This window comes from Salvia splendens, unplaced genomic scaffold (genome assembly GCF_004379255.2).
Source record: "Salvia splendens isolate huo1 unplaced genomic scaffold, SspV2 ctg755, whole genome shotgun sequence".
Taxonomy (NCBI): domain Eukaryota; kingdom Viridiplantae; phylum Streptophyta; class Magnoliopsida; order Lamiales; family Lamiaceae; genus Salvia; species Salvia splendens.
The window spans coordinates 68004-84734 of NW_024599428.1; the positions used below are offsets into that span (position 1 = coordinate 68004).

Below are 16731 nucleotides of genomic sequence, written 5' to 3' on the forward strand. Positions count from 1 at the left end.
CGTACAGCTGAACAGTCATCGAGTTCGGCTCCGGTATGACTTCGGTCATCGCCTCTGACTCCGGCTGCTGTGATTGCTATGCTTGGTGGTGCCGATCTGACTGCTCGGCACTTCTAAGCGCAATTTGCAGACATTCCTTTGCTCTCTTTTGGTCACCTCGGATGACCGCTATCCCTCCTTTAGTAGGGATCTTGATGGTGAGGTGATAGGTGGAGCAAACGGCCCGAACTGTGTTGAGCCAGTCTCTTCCCAGGATGACGTTGTACAGGGACCGAGCTTTCACCACGAAAAACTCAATCATCGTACTGGAGCTAGTAGGCGCTTTCCCCACCGTGATCGGAAGGCTGATAATACCTTCAGGGCGGGTGTCCTCCTGGGTGAAGCTCTTCAGGGGAAGCGGAGCCGGACTGAGCCGAGCTGGGTCCACTTCTAGTTTGTCGAAGCACTCTTTAAAAAGAATGCTAACCGACGCTCCTGTATCCACAAACACCCTGTGGATCAGTTTGTTTGCCACTCCGGCTTGGATGACAATGGCGTCTTGGTGAGGAGAGATGGCCGGGACGGGATCAGCAGCCGAGAACGTAATCACTTCGTCCTGCTTCAGCCTTTTATGCGTTGGCTCCTCTCGATTGGAGCCTCTGCGTTCTGACTTTAGGGACGACTTGGTCTTCCCGGCAGGGAGCGCGTCAATAGTCTGGATTACTCCATCATATTGCGGCTCGTCATCGTCTTCGGGATCCGGCTGCCTTTTCGGATCCTGAGGAGCGCAGTTCGCACCACTCTGCTTTTTATTCTTCTTTGGCTGCTTACTTCGGTATTTTTTCAATGTCCCTGCCTTCACAAGAACATCGATACCTGCAGCCAAGTTTCTGCACTCCTCAGTATCGTGACCGTGGTCTTGATGGTAGGAGCAGTAGTTATCCTGTGGTCGGCGCGCGGCTGATTTCGTCATCCGCTTTGGCTTTTCGAATAGGTCAGAGTGCAGTTCGAAAATTTCCGCTCTCGGCTTGTTCAGCGGTACGAACTGAGCGGGCGGCTTCTCGGGATTGAGACGAGGTCCCAATCTGTCTTGCACCGGAGCCCTTTGAATTCTTTCAAATGGAGTCCGGCGAGGATGCCCCTGATCGCTATGATCGGGCTTCCTTCTGTCTCCTCGAGACGATGAGCTGTCTAACGACCGTTTGCGACGATCTGCCTCATCGGCCCGGGAGTACTGGTCCGCAATGTCCCACATCTCCTGAGCTGTCTGCGGACCGCACTCAACGAGCTTCCTGTAGAGAGCTCCGGGCAGGATTCCATTTTGGAATGCCGAAATGACAAGCAGATCGTTGAGATCGTCTACTTGCAGGCATTCCTTGTGGAATCTTGTCATAAAGTCGCTGATTTTTTCGTCGCGACCTTGACGAATGGAAAGCAGCTGAGCCGAAGTGATTCGGGCTTCCGCTTTCTGAAAAAACCTCCTGTGGAAGGCATCCATTAGATCTCGGTAAGATCTGATGCTGCCCTGGGGGAGGCTATCGAACCACCTTCTCGCGTTCCCGATGAGCAGCTCGGGAAACAGCTTGCACATGTGGACCTCGTTGAGACCCTGGTTCGCCATGTTATATTGATAGCGCCCCAAGAAATCGTGAGGGTCCACGAGCCCGTCGTAAGTCATCGACGGAGTTCGGTAGTTCTGTGGTAGGGGAGTTCGGGTGATGTCGTCCGAGAACGGAGTCTTCAGTGCTCCGTACACGGCGAATCCGATATCTCGTCGGTATGGAGGAGATTGAGTTCTCCTGTGATTCCGGTACCGAGGAGGAGCAGGAATATGTCGGGGTTGAGGATTCTTTCTCCTGGGAGATGCGACACTACTGCGGTAGTGACTTTCTTGTGCGGAGGGAGAAGGAGAATCCGTCGTTTTCGTCTCCGGCTGCTTTTGGCTTTTTCGCAGGAAGGTTAAGAATTCCTCCTGCTTTTCAGCCAAAAACTGCTTGACAGCCTCATTCAAATCGGGCTGCTGGGAAGACTCAGTGGGACGATTTTTGGAGCGGCTTGTTCCTTCGCCATGAGAACTGGTGGTGGATTTATCCCTAGGCTGTTTTCCCGACCTATGAGATGGATTGGCTTCCTCCTGGTTCTCACGGGCAGGAATACGGGTATTCTGCGATCTGGTATGCATTTTTTGGGTGGAAAAAATGGATCAAAAATTCGCTTTATCACAAATTTTGTTCTCTGTTTCCCACAGACGGCGCCAGTGATGGATCCGCGAATTATTGATGTTAGTAAATGCTGGTAGAGAATTATGACACAATGAATTTACGTGGTTCGATTTACTGAGGTAAATCTACGTCCACGGGGAGAAATGAGGGCAGGTTTGTATTGCTTGATCTGCGAAAATACAGCTTACAACACAGACTTGCTATAGGGTATTTTATCTCTAGAGAGCTTAACCTTTTTTCTATCTGATCTAAGCTCTATTTATACATTGAACTAGGATCGTGGTTTGCAGCCCCACTAACAAGATCGTGGGTGAGCAATAACTGCTCAATAACTGCTTCGTACCACTAAATAGATCGTGGGTATAGCGGAGGTCGTGGAGGCCTTTCATGAGTCCACTAACTCCTAGTTCGGTCGAATGCTGAGACCGAACTGCTGGACTTTACCGATCAGCTCTTGCCGATCTGAGAGGAGAGCTTGACTGGTCGGCTTTTACCAAGCTGTAGGCTGAGTCCGAACTCTTCGGTCGCGGGCTGAGTCCGAACTCTTTGGTCGTGCCGAACTCTTTGGTGCCGAACAGGTACTCTTTCTTGGGCTCTGGGCTGATGGGCCGTCACTGTTATTGGGCTTGCCATTAGGGCTTAGTTCGTACCCCATCAGCGGCCTTCAAATTTTTTTTGAAATGTAAACATTACTCTTACACTCGATCTCATTTCCAACCCTATATATGTATGTATTATAAATTAATGCAATTTGAATTCTGAATCCAGGGTTGATAAAAATGGAGATGGAAGAATTACTGAAGATGAAATCCGGGAGGTATATATGATATAATTATATGAAGTGTATGTTGTTTGCAAAAACAATACAGTAACATAATGTGCAGTCGCTGATCCTAATAAGTTGTCATGTAGATTACAAGCCTGAGTGCTAAAGCAAACAAGCTGTCAGTTAACAAAAAAGAGGAAGATATTTATGCAAAAGTAATTATGGAAGAATTAGACCCCAACAAGCTTGGGTACATCATGGTACAACTCAACTCAACCAATCTAACTATTAATCTCAACCTAAAATCAAATTAATTAATTAATTAATAATCGATACATAGATACAAGACTTGGAGAAGCTCCTACAGCCGGAGGACTTGGACGCGGACTACAGCCGGAATCTGAGCAAGCTGCCGAGTGAGATCCGCAGACCGCCAACGAAAATCGAGGTGCTCATCAAGCGGTTCTACAGAGGCGCTGCGTATTTTTTGGACGCAAATTGGCGGAGGGTGTGGGTGCTGGCGCTGTGGATTGGAGTTATGGCGGCGCTTTTCGCCTACAAATATGTGCAGTACAAAAACAAGGCGGCTTTCGAGGTGATGGGGCACTGCGTTTGTATGGCCAAAGGCGCGGCCGAGACGCTCAAGCTCAACATGGCGCTGGTTCTGCTCCCCATGTGCCGGAACACCATCACGTGGCTCAGGAACAGGACTAGCTTAGGCGCGGTTCTTCCCTTTGATGACAATATCAATTTCCATATGGTATCTTGTTTTTCTATTTTATGCCGTCCACTAACATTACTCTTTATGTATTTATAATAAGTTTTTCTTCTTTGAGGTGTAGGTCTGATTTTTCCCTGATAAAACTTTACTTAAATTAAACCTATGTCGTCCACAACTAAACTATTTTTTTTTACAGATTTAATTAGTACTATTGTTAGATAGGGTTCTAGTTCCAATCAAATTAATAATATTTGATTGAAATATTGGATTTATAGATTGTTGCCACGGCGATCGGAATAGGAGTTGGAATACACGGGATAAGCCATCTGGCGTGCGATTTTCCGCGACTCATGCATGCGAGCCCGGAGGAGTACAAGAAGATGGCACCGTACTTTGGAGATGATCAGCCAAAGAGTTATTGGCATTATGTGAGAGGGCATGAGGGTGTGACAGGGATAGTGATGGTGGTTTTGATGGCTATAGCATTCACACTTGCATCACCATTTTTTAGAAGGAACAAAGTGCATCTACCAAAGCCTTTGGACAAGCTTGCAGGGTTCAATGCCTTCTGGTATTCACACCACATGTTCATCATTGTCTATACCCTTCTCATTCTTCATGGAATCAACCTATATATGACCCATGAATGGTACAACAAAACTGTGAGTTCTCACTCTCCTATTTAGAGTTTAAAGTGATATTTTTTTGATTGAGTTATCTGATTATATGTGTGGTGTGTGTAGACTTGGATGTATGTTGCCATTCCTATCACAATTTATGTTGGAGAAAGATTGATAAGAGCCTTCAGATCCAGCGTCAAGCCAGTCAAGACCCTTAGGGTAAATAAACCATAATAAATGTTACTATAATTGTTTTTTGTACAGTATTCATGTGCTTGTTTTAATTAATTTCATGGATGAAGGTGGCATTCTACCCAGGAAAAGTGTTAGCACTGCACATGAAGCCTCATAAAGAAACATTCAGATATAAAAGTGGACAGTATATTTTTGTCAACTGTTCAGCTGTTTCTCCATTTGAATGGTATGTGTCTCCTTATTTTTTTATATTATTATTATGAAATGTAAAAAAGTAGTATGATAGATTAACATGTCATGAATATGGGATCATCTAGATGTTTTTAAAGTATATGTATTGTTAAGGATCAAACTCAAACTTTGTATCTTAGACTTAGTAGAGGTGTATATTATAGACTACCTACCATGAATTGACAGGTAATTGTATGTGTAACAACCAGTTTGACAAACTGCATATAATTAATGTTGTCTTATTTATAATAATTGGATTACTTAAATAATTGCAGGCACCCTTTTTCAATAACTTCAGCTCCTAGAGAAGATTATTTAAGTGTTCACATTCGGGATGCCGGTGACTGGACCAAAAAAATTCAGGAAGTATTCAGCTCAAAGGTAAATTCATATATATGCTCATTTTGATAAATGTTATCCACTCTTAAATTTTACTTGAGATTCTATTTCATTACTCTATTTGTTACTGTTTTTTACTCCCTCCGTTCCATAGTACTGGAGGCGTTTTTTTCCGGCACGGAGATTAAGAAAAATTGTGTTAGGTAAGTTAAGTAAAGAGAGAATAAAGTGAAAAATGAAAAGGTAGAGAGATGAAGAGAGAATAAAGTAAGAGATAGTAAAGTAAGTGTGGAGAAATGTGTTGACTTTTACTAAAAAAAGAAATGACTTTATTATTATGGAACGTACCAAAATAGCAAAATGACTTTATTATTATGGAACGAAGGGAGTAGTATTTTAAAGTTTTTTTTTATTTTATTTCAGAGTTGACTATACACACTCGATCATGATGTGTAGTTTTATCCTAGTGCTTGGCTTTTGTCTTGTTTGGATGAGAAGTCTAACAATTTCCTTTTATATAAAGTGAATTTTTCTTTAAAAAAGTGAACTTTGAGAACCAAAAATTATATCAAATTTCTGATAAATTAGTATTAGTTACCATTACAAAATATATCAAAAAGTGATATTCATGAGCCAACGAACTGATATTGAGTCAGGAACTGATATTCACGAGTCAGCAAACTGATATTGAATTACAAACTGATATGAATATTTTGTGAATCCAACTGATATTAATGTATTTGTAAAATGATATAGTACTCCTAGTTCAGTATTCGAACATTATCTGAAATCAACAATCTCCTATATATATACTCTTAGCCTACCGTTTTACAAAGTATTTTTATACTTAATTTATCTAGTAATGTCTTATTGTTTGTTTAGAATTAAAAATGTGTGGCTTATTAATTGTAATAGTATTATGTTTTTTTGTTCCTTGTAAGGTACCTCGGCCGCCACTTACAGAAAAAAGTGGACATCAGTCAACCAAGTTTATTGATGTAGAAAATAATCATAAGTAAGTCGGACTTTTCCTCAACCCATTCTAAAACAATTGTGTTCATGGATTAATAGCACAAATCACAAAACAATCATCATACATTGGTACTAAATGTCTCAATCCCACAGTATACCAAAAATACTAATCAACGGTCCTTACGGAGCACCAACACAAGACTACAAAAAATACGAAATTGTGGTACTAATAGGGCTGGGGATTGGCGCAACCCCAATGATCAGCGTGGTGAAGGACATCGCCACCAATATAAAAGCCATGGAGGATGAAGAGAACGCGATCGAGGAGGGAAGCCGTGGCGGTGATAAACATGATCAATTCAAGACGAAAAAGGCTTACTTCTATTGGGTGACTAAAGAGCAGGGTACGTTCGATTGGTTCAAGGGCGTGATGAATGAGGTTGTCGAAATGGACCATAACCGAGTCATAGAAATGCACAATTACTGCACAAATGTGTATGAAGAAGGGAATGCTCGTTCCCTCCTAATTTCTAAGCTTCAATCAATCATCCTTGCTAAAAGTGGAATCGATATTGTGGCTGGGACAAGGGTCAAGTCACACTTTGGTAGGCCTAATTGGGACACAGTCTTCCAAACAATTTCAACGAATCATCCTGATTCTAAAGTTGGTGAGTTCATATACTATTGTTTTTGTTAATGTAAGTAAGTGAACTCATAAATCATTATTTAATTACTTGATTGATTAAGAAAATTGTTGTTGGCCATTTTTGCAGGAGTGTTTTATTGTGGGGCACCAGCAACGATGAGAGATCTGAAAAAGGCAACTAAAATTTCTCACCCGAACCCAGCCAAATTTGTACTCCACAAAGAAAACTTTTAACATTATAATCGAAAAGTTGGGTTGTAAATTTGTAATGTTATTTTCAAGATCCAATTTTAATCGTACTGATGAATTTTAAATATTTGTGTTGTAATAAATGTTAGCATCTGTAATTAAAATACTAGTATTTCGTTATTGGTAGGCCGTAATGCTTTTAAATTGCTTATACTCTTTCATCGCAACAATCAAGTTTATAAATCAATTAAAAATATCCACTCAATTTAAACTTCAAGACCCAAATAGATACAATCAAGCCTAATGGACCTTCGAAAGGTGGGCTTCTTGAAATTGGGCCTTGGTCCATTCAAGTTGATATTAATCGTTTACTTTTTAGTTCTATTCTTATTTTATTTATTACAAAAATAATTTAATATTCTTTTTTAGTTCTATTCTTATTTTATCTGTTGAAGGATGATTATTTTTTTCACTTCAATCTTGGTGGGTTAAAATCATGATTGATGAAGGTATGGAGTATAATTTGTAGACACGTCTTGAAATATCCTACATTTAAAATTCTCACTATATTAGTAAGTAGGAGTTGTAAATAATTAAGTCTTTGGAATTTTTTATTAAATAAATGTCTATTATGTTTCCAAGCTATTTGGGAGTGGTTCATTAGCTTGTCAGGTAAGATGTTTCCAAATTAGCCTTGATTATATTCTTCCTTCTTTTTCCTGTGCTTCATAAAGTAATAGATAAACCATGTTGATTAGGTTGACTGTTTAATTATGCTAGCAATTTGTAATTTTTAAAATTTAAATAAACAAATACATTTCCATAGTTTTAAATTCATGGTATGACACAGTAGGTTTTGAGACTAATTACTTTATTTTATTAAAATAATTAGTACATGACATTATTTAATTAATGCCTTATTATATTTAATTGGATTCACCTAAATTATACTGCTACATAACATCAAATTAAAAATAGTTATTTGAATACTATTTGAAATACATAACATCAAATTAAAGACCAAATAACAAAATTACAACAACTAAATTAGTTTTTATTCTAATACCTATTTTTATAAATGTATTTCGATCTAATACCTCATTACTCTTAATTTTTGATTCCTCAACATTTATGATTGTTTTCATATTTCAAACAACATAGGAGTATCAGATTTTTCTAATTTGATTGCATATTATTAATTTTTGGTTTGTTTGATTTATTACAAATCTATCGGAATAACAAATTGAATTAAATAAATATAATAAATATATATATATTACATTAATTTTTTTATAATATTATTATTTTATTAAATTTTAACCCCAACTAATTTGTATTTCTGGTTCCGTTCCTGATTTGATCATAACTCAGTTTTTAATATCATAAATTAAGACCGGATACAATACAATATGTTTGAAATAAAAAAAATTAAAAAAAATCGATCAGGAATAAGCCAAAATTTGCAGGTCACATTACCAAAAAAAATTAATTTAAAAATAGCAACAAATTAAAATAATTGGGCAGGCTGGCAAATTGCAACGATTAAACCTAATTAGAGCTTACGAATATTGAAATGCAACTACCAATTTTTGAATAAGATCCGATACTGTTTCCTAGTAATATAACCCAATTGCATCATCCCTGCCCTTGCCACGTAATAGACAAAATGCTAGACAATACGACGTCGTGGTAGTAGGTAACAACGACGACGTTGATCGGCCGTTCAAGGAGACCCTATCCTCCGTCAGTTCTCATGTTAGGTTGATCCTACGTGGAAAATATCACATCTTTCATCATAATACCTTACCTACATTTACACCAACCATATGGTTACGTCAACTCATATGGTTTCTCTCAAAAAATATCATCAATTGGGCTATGATTCAAATGTACACATGGAACTAACAAAGTTTAATATGAATTAAATTTTATAACATGAAATTTGATTATGCAACTAGTAGAAATATTGTTTCGAATTAATAAAATACAATTTGTTTGCGATTTTGATAAATTCAACTAGAATTGATGGTCTCGCTTGATGGCTTCTCCATTGACAAAGTATTACTACTATTACTAGTTTTTGCTTGTCAATCATATTTGACCAATCAACCCTTTCATTTATTCCAATTTTCCCATCAAGTTTCTGTTTGATGTTATTATTGTACAAACATTCGGTGGATAATATTTACATAAAATTACTAGCACTATTGCTCACCCGAAATATGCAAATATGTGCATCGCAAAATATTTTTATGTTGAATTGACTACTACTATTTTTTTGTAGTTAGAGGACACTTAGCCTCTACCAGTAGCTTTCTTTTAGTTGGATGAAATGAAACTATAGCCTCCACCAATAGCTTTTTTACAATGAAAAAACACAATTCTGTGGAATAATTGTCAAAATGTGATTATATTCTGTATTTAGAATTTAATACTAATCTTTGTGATTAGGGGGGGTCTTAGATCACAGGGTAGACTTTGTCAACCATAGAAGATATAAATTATACTCCATTAAGCAAACTATATATTTGATGTGTTCTATCTAAATGTTTTACTCAGACACAAACTCTTAATTACGTTTCAATTATGCATTCATTCACTCTACAAATGAAATCACCTTAAAAGATCAAATAGTCTCTTCTTCTCATAGTAGTAAGACATAATATAAAAGCATGTCCAATACAAAAAATCTGAAAATTTATTGTAAATCAAAGCTATTTTGAAGGATTAGCCTTTTTTCATAATCCAATTATAGAAAGAGTGGATTCAAGACTATTCACCAATGCCCACTCAACTCTTCTCACCAACCACACTGAAAAGAAAACCAAATTCCCAAATTTACCCCTGAGCAACACAAATTCCCCATCAAGTCCCTATCTCACCAACTTTGAGCAAGATAGTATATTATATATCCCTCAAATCCCAACTCTCATTTTCAGGTTCAACTCTACAACACAACAAAAGTTGATACCAACATTTCCCCTCCGATTCCACACATGGATACCGCAGCAAGAAAAGATGACGTCATTTTCCGATCGAAACTCCCCGACATCTACATTCCCAAGCACCTTCCTCTGCATTCCTACTGCTTCCAGAACATTTCCAAGTACCGAACCAAGCCCTGCCTGATCAACGGCGGCTCCGGCGACGTCTACACCTACGAGGAGGTGGAGGCCCTCTCCCGAAGAGCCGGCGCCGGGCTCAGCCGCCTCGGACTCCGCCACGGCGACACCGTCATGATCCTCCTCCCCAACTCGCCGGAGTTCGTCTTCGCCTTCCTCGGCGCCTCCTACATCGGCGCCGTCTCGACAATGGCAAATCCCTATTTTACCCCTGCCGAGGTCGTCAAGCAGGCGAAGGCCTCCGACGCTAAGCTAATCATAACGCAGGCGTGCCACGTCGCCAAAGTTAACGGCTACGCTAAGGATAACGGCGTTAGGGTTGTGCTGGTGGACTCGCCGCCGCCGGAGGCCTCGCCGGCCGATTATCTGCAATTCTCGGAGCTGATTGCCGCGGATGAGAGTGAATTGCCGGCGGTGGATTTCAGCCTCGACGATGTGGTGGCGCTGCCGTACTCCTCCGGCACGACGGGGCTGCCCAAGGGGGTGATGCTCACGCACAAGGGGCTCGTCACGAGCGTCGCGCAGCAGGTCGACGGCGAGAATCCGAATCTGTATATTCACAGCGACGACGTGATGATCTGCGTGTTGCCGTTCTTCCACATTTACTCGCTGAATTCGATCCTGCTGTGCGGGCTCCGCGCCGGCGCCGCGATTTTGGTGATGCAGAAATTCGAAATTGAGCCGTTTCTGGAGCTGATTCAGAATTATAAGGTGACAATCGGGCCGTTCGTGCCGCCGATTGTTCTGGCGATCGTGAAGAGTCCGGTGGTGGATAAGTACGACCTTTCGTCGATGAGGACGGTGATGTCGGGGGCGGCGCCGCTGGGGAAGGAGCTCGAGGAGGCGGTGAGGGATAAGTTTCCTAATGCCAAGCTTGGACAGGTAAGCAACCAAATACAGTAAAAATATAATGTTACAAATTTTATTCCTGTGTTTTTAAAATTTAAATTTGTTTGCACTTGCGCATTATTTTTATTCTTTATATAGTGACGCTCTGAAATTGATGTGACTAACTAAATTTAGAGAGAAACATTAAAAACATATGGTTTCAAATCATGCCGCATTATTAATTTAATGCGATATATGTCCATGCTCTGATGTTGAATACTCTACAGCAAATGGTTTATTTGTTTCTCACCCATTATCATTTAAAGAATATGTATAGTAGTGGATCCAAATTAATTGTAACATACACGTCGATAGTGCACCAAATTAGTGTATTGAGTGGCTCATTTTCCTACCTAAGAAAGAAACGTATACCTTCAAATAATCAGTTTATTGCTCAATATAAAAATGAATTTTAGAGAGTCCAAAATCTCACTCAATTACACACGGAATTTTTTTAAGCAAGCCTAATAGATACGATATGTTGTAATCGACACGTGACAAAAAGTTTGCCCCACCAATAATTTAATTTTCAGGAAATATGATAGTAGTAATAGAAAAGTTGCCTAACACTTTTTTTATCGATCAAAATTCGTGAGACAATATTTAGCTAATAATTGTATAATTATGGATTGACTTGTGACAAGTAACAATATTTAAAATATTTTGGAGTTTCATTAAATGATGACATGTGCTGCAGGGTTATGGAATGACGGAAGCCGGACCGGTGCTAGCGATGTGTTTGGCATTTGCGAAAGAGTCATTTGAGATAAAATCTGGTGCGTGCGGGACCGTGGTAAGAAATGCTGAGATGAAAATCGTTGACACGGAAAGTGGTGCTTCGTTAGGGCGCAACCAACCTGGTGAAATTTGCATCCGTGGTGATCAAATCATGAAAGGTACAAATTTCCATCCGTGGTGAAATTATTTCACTCATATTTGAATTACACTCAATTTCAGAATAAGACAAGTCTAAATAATTTGTGTATTAATATGAACACACTGCCGTGAAATTAAATTTTAATCTAGAGGTCGCAGTTTTATTTTCAATAAAATTTAATCTCCAAGGTTTTAAGTAGTTGAGGGTGTTTTTGTAAAATGGAATTAGTAACATCACCAACACATCATTACATATGTCATCATGACGCATAGAATAAAGTTGGTGGTAGTTATGTTATTGTGAGGACACATACCCATGAAAATCACTATCCCACGCTATATGTACCGTTTATTTTTGCTTGTTCAAAATATTGATGTTCCAAAACAAAAATATTTCGTCGCAATAATTATAAGTATTTAATATGCAATAAATAAATTTATTGTTGCAGGTTATTTGAATGATGCAGAGGCAACAGAGAGAACAATTGACAAACAAGGATGGCTACACACAGGAGACATAGGGTTCATTGATGAAGAAGATGAGCTTTTTATTATTGATCGTCTTAAGGAGATAATCAAGTACAAAGGCTACCAAGTTGCCCCTGCCGAGATTGAAGCCCTCCTCCTCAACCATCCCAACATCTCCGACGCCGCTGTTGTCTCGTAAGTCCCGCTCGATAAATTGGTGATCCTGACTCTCTATTATTGATATAAAATAATGAATGTATTTTACATCTAAGGTAATTATATTGTGCAGAATGAAAGATGAACAAGCGGGAGAAGTGCCCGTTGCCTTTGTTGTTAAATCAAATGGATCAACAATTACTGAGGATGAGATCAAGCAATTCATATCCAAACAGGTTGGATATTTTTATTTTATTTTATTTACACTTTATTAGTAATTCTTTTTAAATTAATAATGGAATTTTAATATAATGAAAATTATTGGGTTTTGCAGGTTATTTTCTACAAGAGAATTAACCGAGTATTTTTCATTGACGCCATCCCCAAAAATCCATCTGGAAAAATATTGAGAAAGGATTTGAAGGCAATATTAGCAGCAACTACACCTTCTCCAAACTGATAAAGCTGCAAGTATTTGAAGCCATATTAACAAAAAAAAATCAAGTTCTTGTATTATTTTGTGATATGATGGGGTTTTCAAGACACACAAATGTTGGTGTGGTGTTGCAATATTAAATCTATTATTTGTTGATTAAACTTTTAAACTTCATCATTTTTTTCAAATGTGTATTAAGAGAAAAGGGAAAGACAAACCTGTCGCTGAAATCTGAATTGCAAGCTCTGGTAGGATAATCATGTTGACTATTGATTAGAGATTATTAATCATAAGTAACTACAATTATAATTACGGCGGATGCACTGCCGTCTGCCTAAAATAAAGAAACTTTTCGGTGGAGTAGCACTTCTAATTTAGTAATTAATTTCATTGAGCACCAGAATACTATTCTGTACTAGAGTTGTGGTCAAATAAAAAATTAGAATGTCTGTATAGGACTATAGGCAGATACCATTTTTAGGCATTCAAATATTGATGTATACATATGATTAAAAGGGTATTTTATGTTGAGATTTTTTAGCTTGATGGAGAATTGAGATTGATTTTCAGTCACTCATGCACAACATTTTTAAAATGTCAACTGTAAGTAGATTATGTCAACTCGAGGGTATTATCGTCAATAGCTTGCACATCAAATACCAATAGCATGCACATCAAATGTCAACAACTTATAATTATATGTATATAGTTGACATGAATTGTATATGTAATTGACATTATACGTGTGTAGTTGACATGAATTGTACACGTAGTTGACATGGATTGTACACATAGTTGATATTATACGTGTGTAGTTGACATGAATTGTATATGTAGTTGACAAAAAAAATTTAAAAATTTAAAAAAAAATTACAAAAAATTAAAATCAAAAAAAATATTTATTGAATAAAATGTACCATGAAATTACCATTATGCCCTTTCATAATTAATTAATCTAAAAATAATTTTCATGCGGTAAATTCTGGACCACTCATTTAATAAAAATGAGTAACTAATAATGCATATCAATTCTCAATTAGGCTAAAAAATCTGAATTGATCATAACCCTATGATTAAATAGCTGTATGGCCGCACTAGTATACTACTTTGGTACTGTAATAGCAATGTTATTATTAGGCTCTTTGATTGAGATTGAGATTGAGATTGAGATTGAGATTGAGATTGAGATTGAGAATATTTTACAGTTTGTAGAGTAGCAAATTACATATATGGGCAGGCTCTTAATTTGTTGTCTAGAATTGGGATTTGATTTAGGAATTACACCCAACCGGCCAACCCAAAATGATGCATCCTCCTAGAAACATGTGCCCTATATCTGTTTACATAGGAATTCCATTTTCAGGTAGAAAATTCATCCTTATTGCCTTATTAGGTGCTAGTCAAATTAACACAACCATAAATAAATGGCAAATTCACGTATATATGAAACGTGGGTGTGAATTAGCAACGTTTTTCCGAAACAACTGCAATCGTGAGTGATTATATAATTGAATAATTATCATATTCGAAGCTATTAATGAATAAGGATATCGTGTACGAGGTAATTTAATGTGATTGAAAAAAAAATATTCATTTCATTTTTTGTCATTTTAGTACGTTGGTGGAGTTATTATTATTTTTAGTAAAAGTCAACATTTCTTCTTCAGCTTATTTTACTCTCTTTCACTTTATTCTCTATCATTTTTTATTTCATTCTTTATACACTTAACTCATCTAACACAAATTATCTTAAATCACGTATCAAAAAGTAAAGCCTCCACTAGATATTGATTTTTTCAACTAAAAAGGATAACCATGATAAACGGGAAAACTACTGCCTATTCCAGAAAATGGACTTAATTTGAAGTGGATAACTTTTCTAGTTTATAAAAGATTTTTTTTGTATAATATGTGTGGGAAAGAGTATATAATTATGACCGTTCTCCTTTACGAAGAAAACCGACTTCTCTCTAAAATCACGCGATTTTTCTTCTCCATTAAATCTATCTCAAAACTACGCTCCTAATTCATAGTGATTAATATCCTATCACCACAAATCTCTCTAAATCCCCGCTTACATACACAATTAGTGCCAATAACTGCTAAGTCCTTTGGAATTAAGCATCTCAGTGTTTCCATACAACAAAACGAACACTTTAATTTCATTCTCAACACAAGAGATAGAAATGGAATCCGAACAGATCGCCCTCGCCTGCACCGACGAATACATCGCTTCAATCGTCATCAACACCTCCGAAAATCCCCAATCCAACGAAGAATCCCTACTTTCCGACGACGATTTCGCCCAAGAACTGCAGCTCCAGGAACTCATAATCTCTTCCCACCTCAACCTGTTGGAAGTGATAACAAAGTCGATCAAGCCACTGCATACCAAGTTGATCAAGCTGCTGCCAACAAAGTTGATCAAGCCGCTTCATGGCAAGTTGATCAAGCTGCTGCTAACAGAGTTGATCAAGCAGCTACATACCAAGTTGATCAAGCTGCTGCTAACAAAGCTGAGATTACTAACCATGATGATCAGTGTATGGTAACAAAGCAACATGCACGTGATAAACAAGTCATCAACCTCACGCGTGCCAAGCTCGTGGTTGTACCAGAAGACACAACTAAGATCGTGGACCACTTGTGTACCACTTGGAGAGACGTGTTGATCAAAGGGTTAAAGAAGAAAGTACTTGACCGTAGTTTGTTATGATTAAGCTTAGTTTGTTATGATTAAGCTCTTTAAACTCGCTTTAGCTTGTACGATGTTTTATTAGAGTTGGAATCTAGATTGTTCGAATGTAATGATATATGTATCAGCTCATTGAGCTCTATTGTCAAGTAATGAAACAATAGATTCCACATGAATACTTTCTTCTTCATGAATTTCATCGCACATTTTCATGGTATCAAAGTTGGCCCAAGTCGATGATGGTTTTCTCTTATCTCTTATCTACCTCACGAGTGGAAGACCGATGTCCTTTCCAGCCCACATTGATGATGGTTCTCTTATCTCTTGCATTGCCTACCCACGTGATGGAAGGCTGATGTCCTTTCCGGCCCACACGTGAGGGGGCGTGTTAAATTCTCTAAATTCTGTCTCACATCGACTTGGTGAAGATCCAATCTAATCTATATAAGTGTGGATAACCCTCCCCCTTATAAGGCCTTTTAAGGGGTGAGTGGCACATTTCTAATATGGTATTAGAGCTCTCCCCCAGATGGGAGACTAATTGTCACTAGAGACATAGTCTTTGATGAAACAGTGTTTCCTTTCCAAATTTCCCCTCCTGCAATACCTAGTCCAGTTGAGTCTAGTTCTCCCACACCATCTTTTTCTATCCACTATATTCCCATCACTACCCAACCATCTCATTCTGTTCCTTTTTCTTCACCATCCTCTCAGCATAACTCAGAACCAGTTGTTGTCCCAGTCTCACCCTGATGAACATAGCCAGGCCTCTCCACTCTCTTAGTCTTATATTGAGGATCATTCATCATCCAATGGTCCTCCTGCTCAGCCCGTTCATTCTATGACCACTAGATCTAAGTCTGGCCTTTTCAAGCCAAAAATTTTCAACATCATCACTTCCTCTTCATTTCTGCCTAAGTCTGCCATTGATGCCTTGCTTATTCCAGTTTAGAGATCTGAATGAATTTAATGCTATTCTTAAAAACAAAACATGGATTTTAACATCTCTCCCTCCAGGCAAAAACCTTATAGGCTGCACCTGGGTATTTAAGATCAAACTGCACTTATCTGGTGCCATTGCCAGACATAAAGCCAGGTTAGTTGCTCAAGGCTTTTCTCAGCAGCCTGGATTTGATTTCAATGAGACTTTTAGTCCTGTTGTGAAACCTACTACGATCAGAATTGTCCTCAGTTTGGCAGTCTCACTTGG

The 16731-nt window shown here is 38.3% G+C and overlaps 2 protein-coding genes across 2 annotated transcripts; both read left to right on the forward strand.

Annotated features, from left to right (window-relative positions):
- The first annotated feature begins 2980 nt into the window (after positions 1–2980).
- Positions 2981–6998, forward strand: LOC121791246 (respiratory burst oxidase homolog protein C-like). Its single transcript, XM_042189260.1, has 10 exons — positions 2981–3018; positions 3122–3227; positions 3308–3727; positions 3964–4350; positions 4432–4527; positions 4611–4729; positions 5010–5115; positions 6015–6088; positions 6199–6713; positions 6819–6998. The coding sequence occupies exons 1-10, from the start codon at positions 2981–2983 to the stop codon at positions 6923–6925; spliced, it is 1968 nt and encodes a 655-aa protein (XP_042045194.1). The 3' UTR covers positions 6926–6998.
- Positions 6999–9806: 2808 nt separating this feature from the next.
- On the forward strand, positions 9807–12987 carry LOC121791254 (4-coumarate--CoA ligase-like). Its single transcript, XM_042189264.1, has 5 exons — positions 9807–10884; positions 11588–11786; positions 12216–12429; positions 12524–12626; positions 12725–12987. The coding sequence occupies exons 1-5, from the start codon at positions 9877–9879 to the stop codon at positions 12848–12850; spliced, it is 1650 nt and encodes a 549-aa protein (XP_042045198.1). The 5' UTR covers positions 9807–9876; the 3' UTR covers positions 12851–12987.
- Positions 12988–16731: the final 3744 nt, after the last annotated feature.

Coding starts and splice junctions, on each gene's coding strand:
- LOC121791254 (XM_042189264.1), top strand. CDS start 9,877: ATGGATACCGCAGCAAGAAAAGATGACGTCATTTTCCGATCGAAACTC. Junction 11,787..12,215: donor TGGTGATCAAATCATGAAAG/GTACAAATTTCC, acceptor TTATTGTTGCAG/GTTATTTGAATGATGCAGAG. Junction 12,627..12,724: donor AGCAATTCATATCCAAACAG/GTTGGATATTTT, acceptor TGGGTTTTGCAG/GTTATTTTCTACAAGAGAAT.
- LOC121791246 (XM_042189260.1), top strand. CDS start 2,981: ATGGAGATGGAAGAATTACTGAAGATGAAATCCGGGAG. Junction 4,528..4,610: donor AGCCAGTCAAGACCCTTAGG/GTAAATAAACCA, acceptor TCATGGATGAAG/GTGGCATTCTACCCAGGAAA. Junction 4,730..5,009: donor GCTGTTTCTCCATTTGAATG/GTATGTGTCTCC, acceptor AAATAATTGCAG/GCACCCTTTTTCAATAACTT.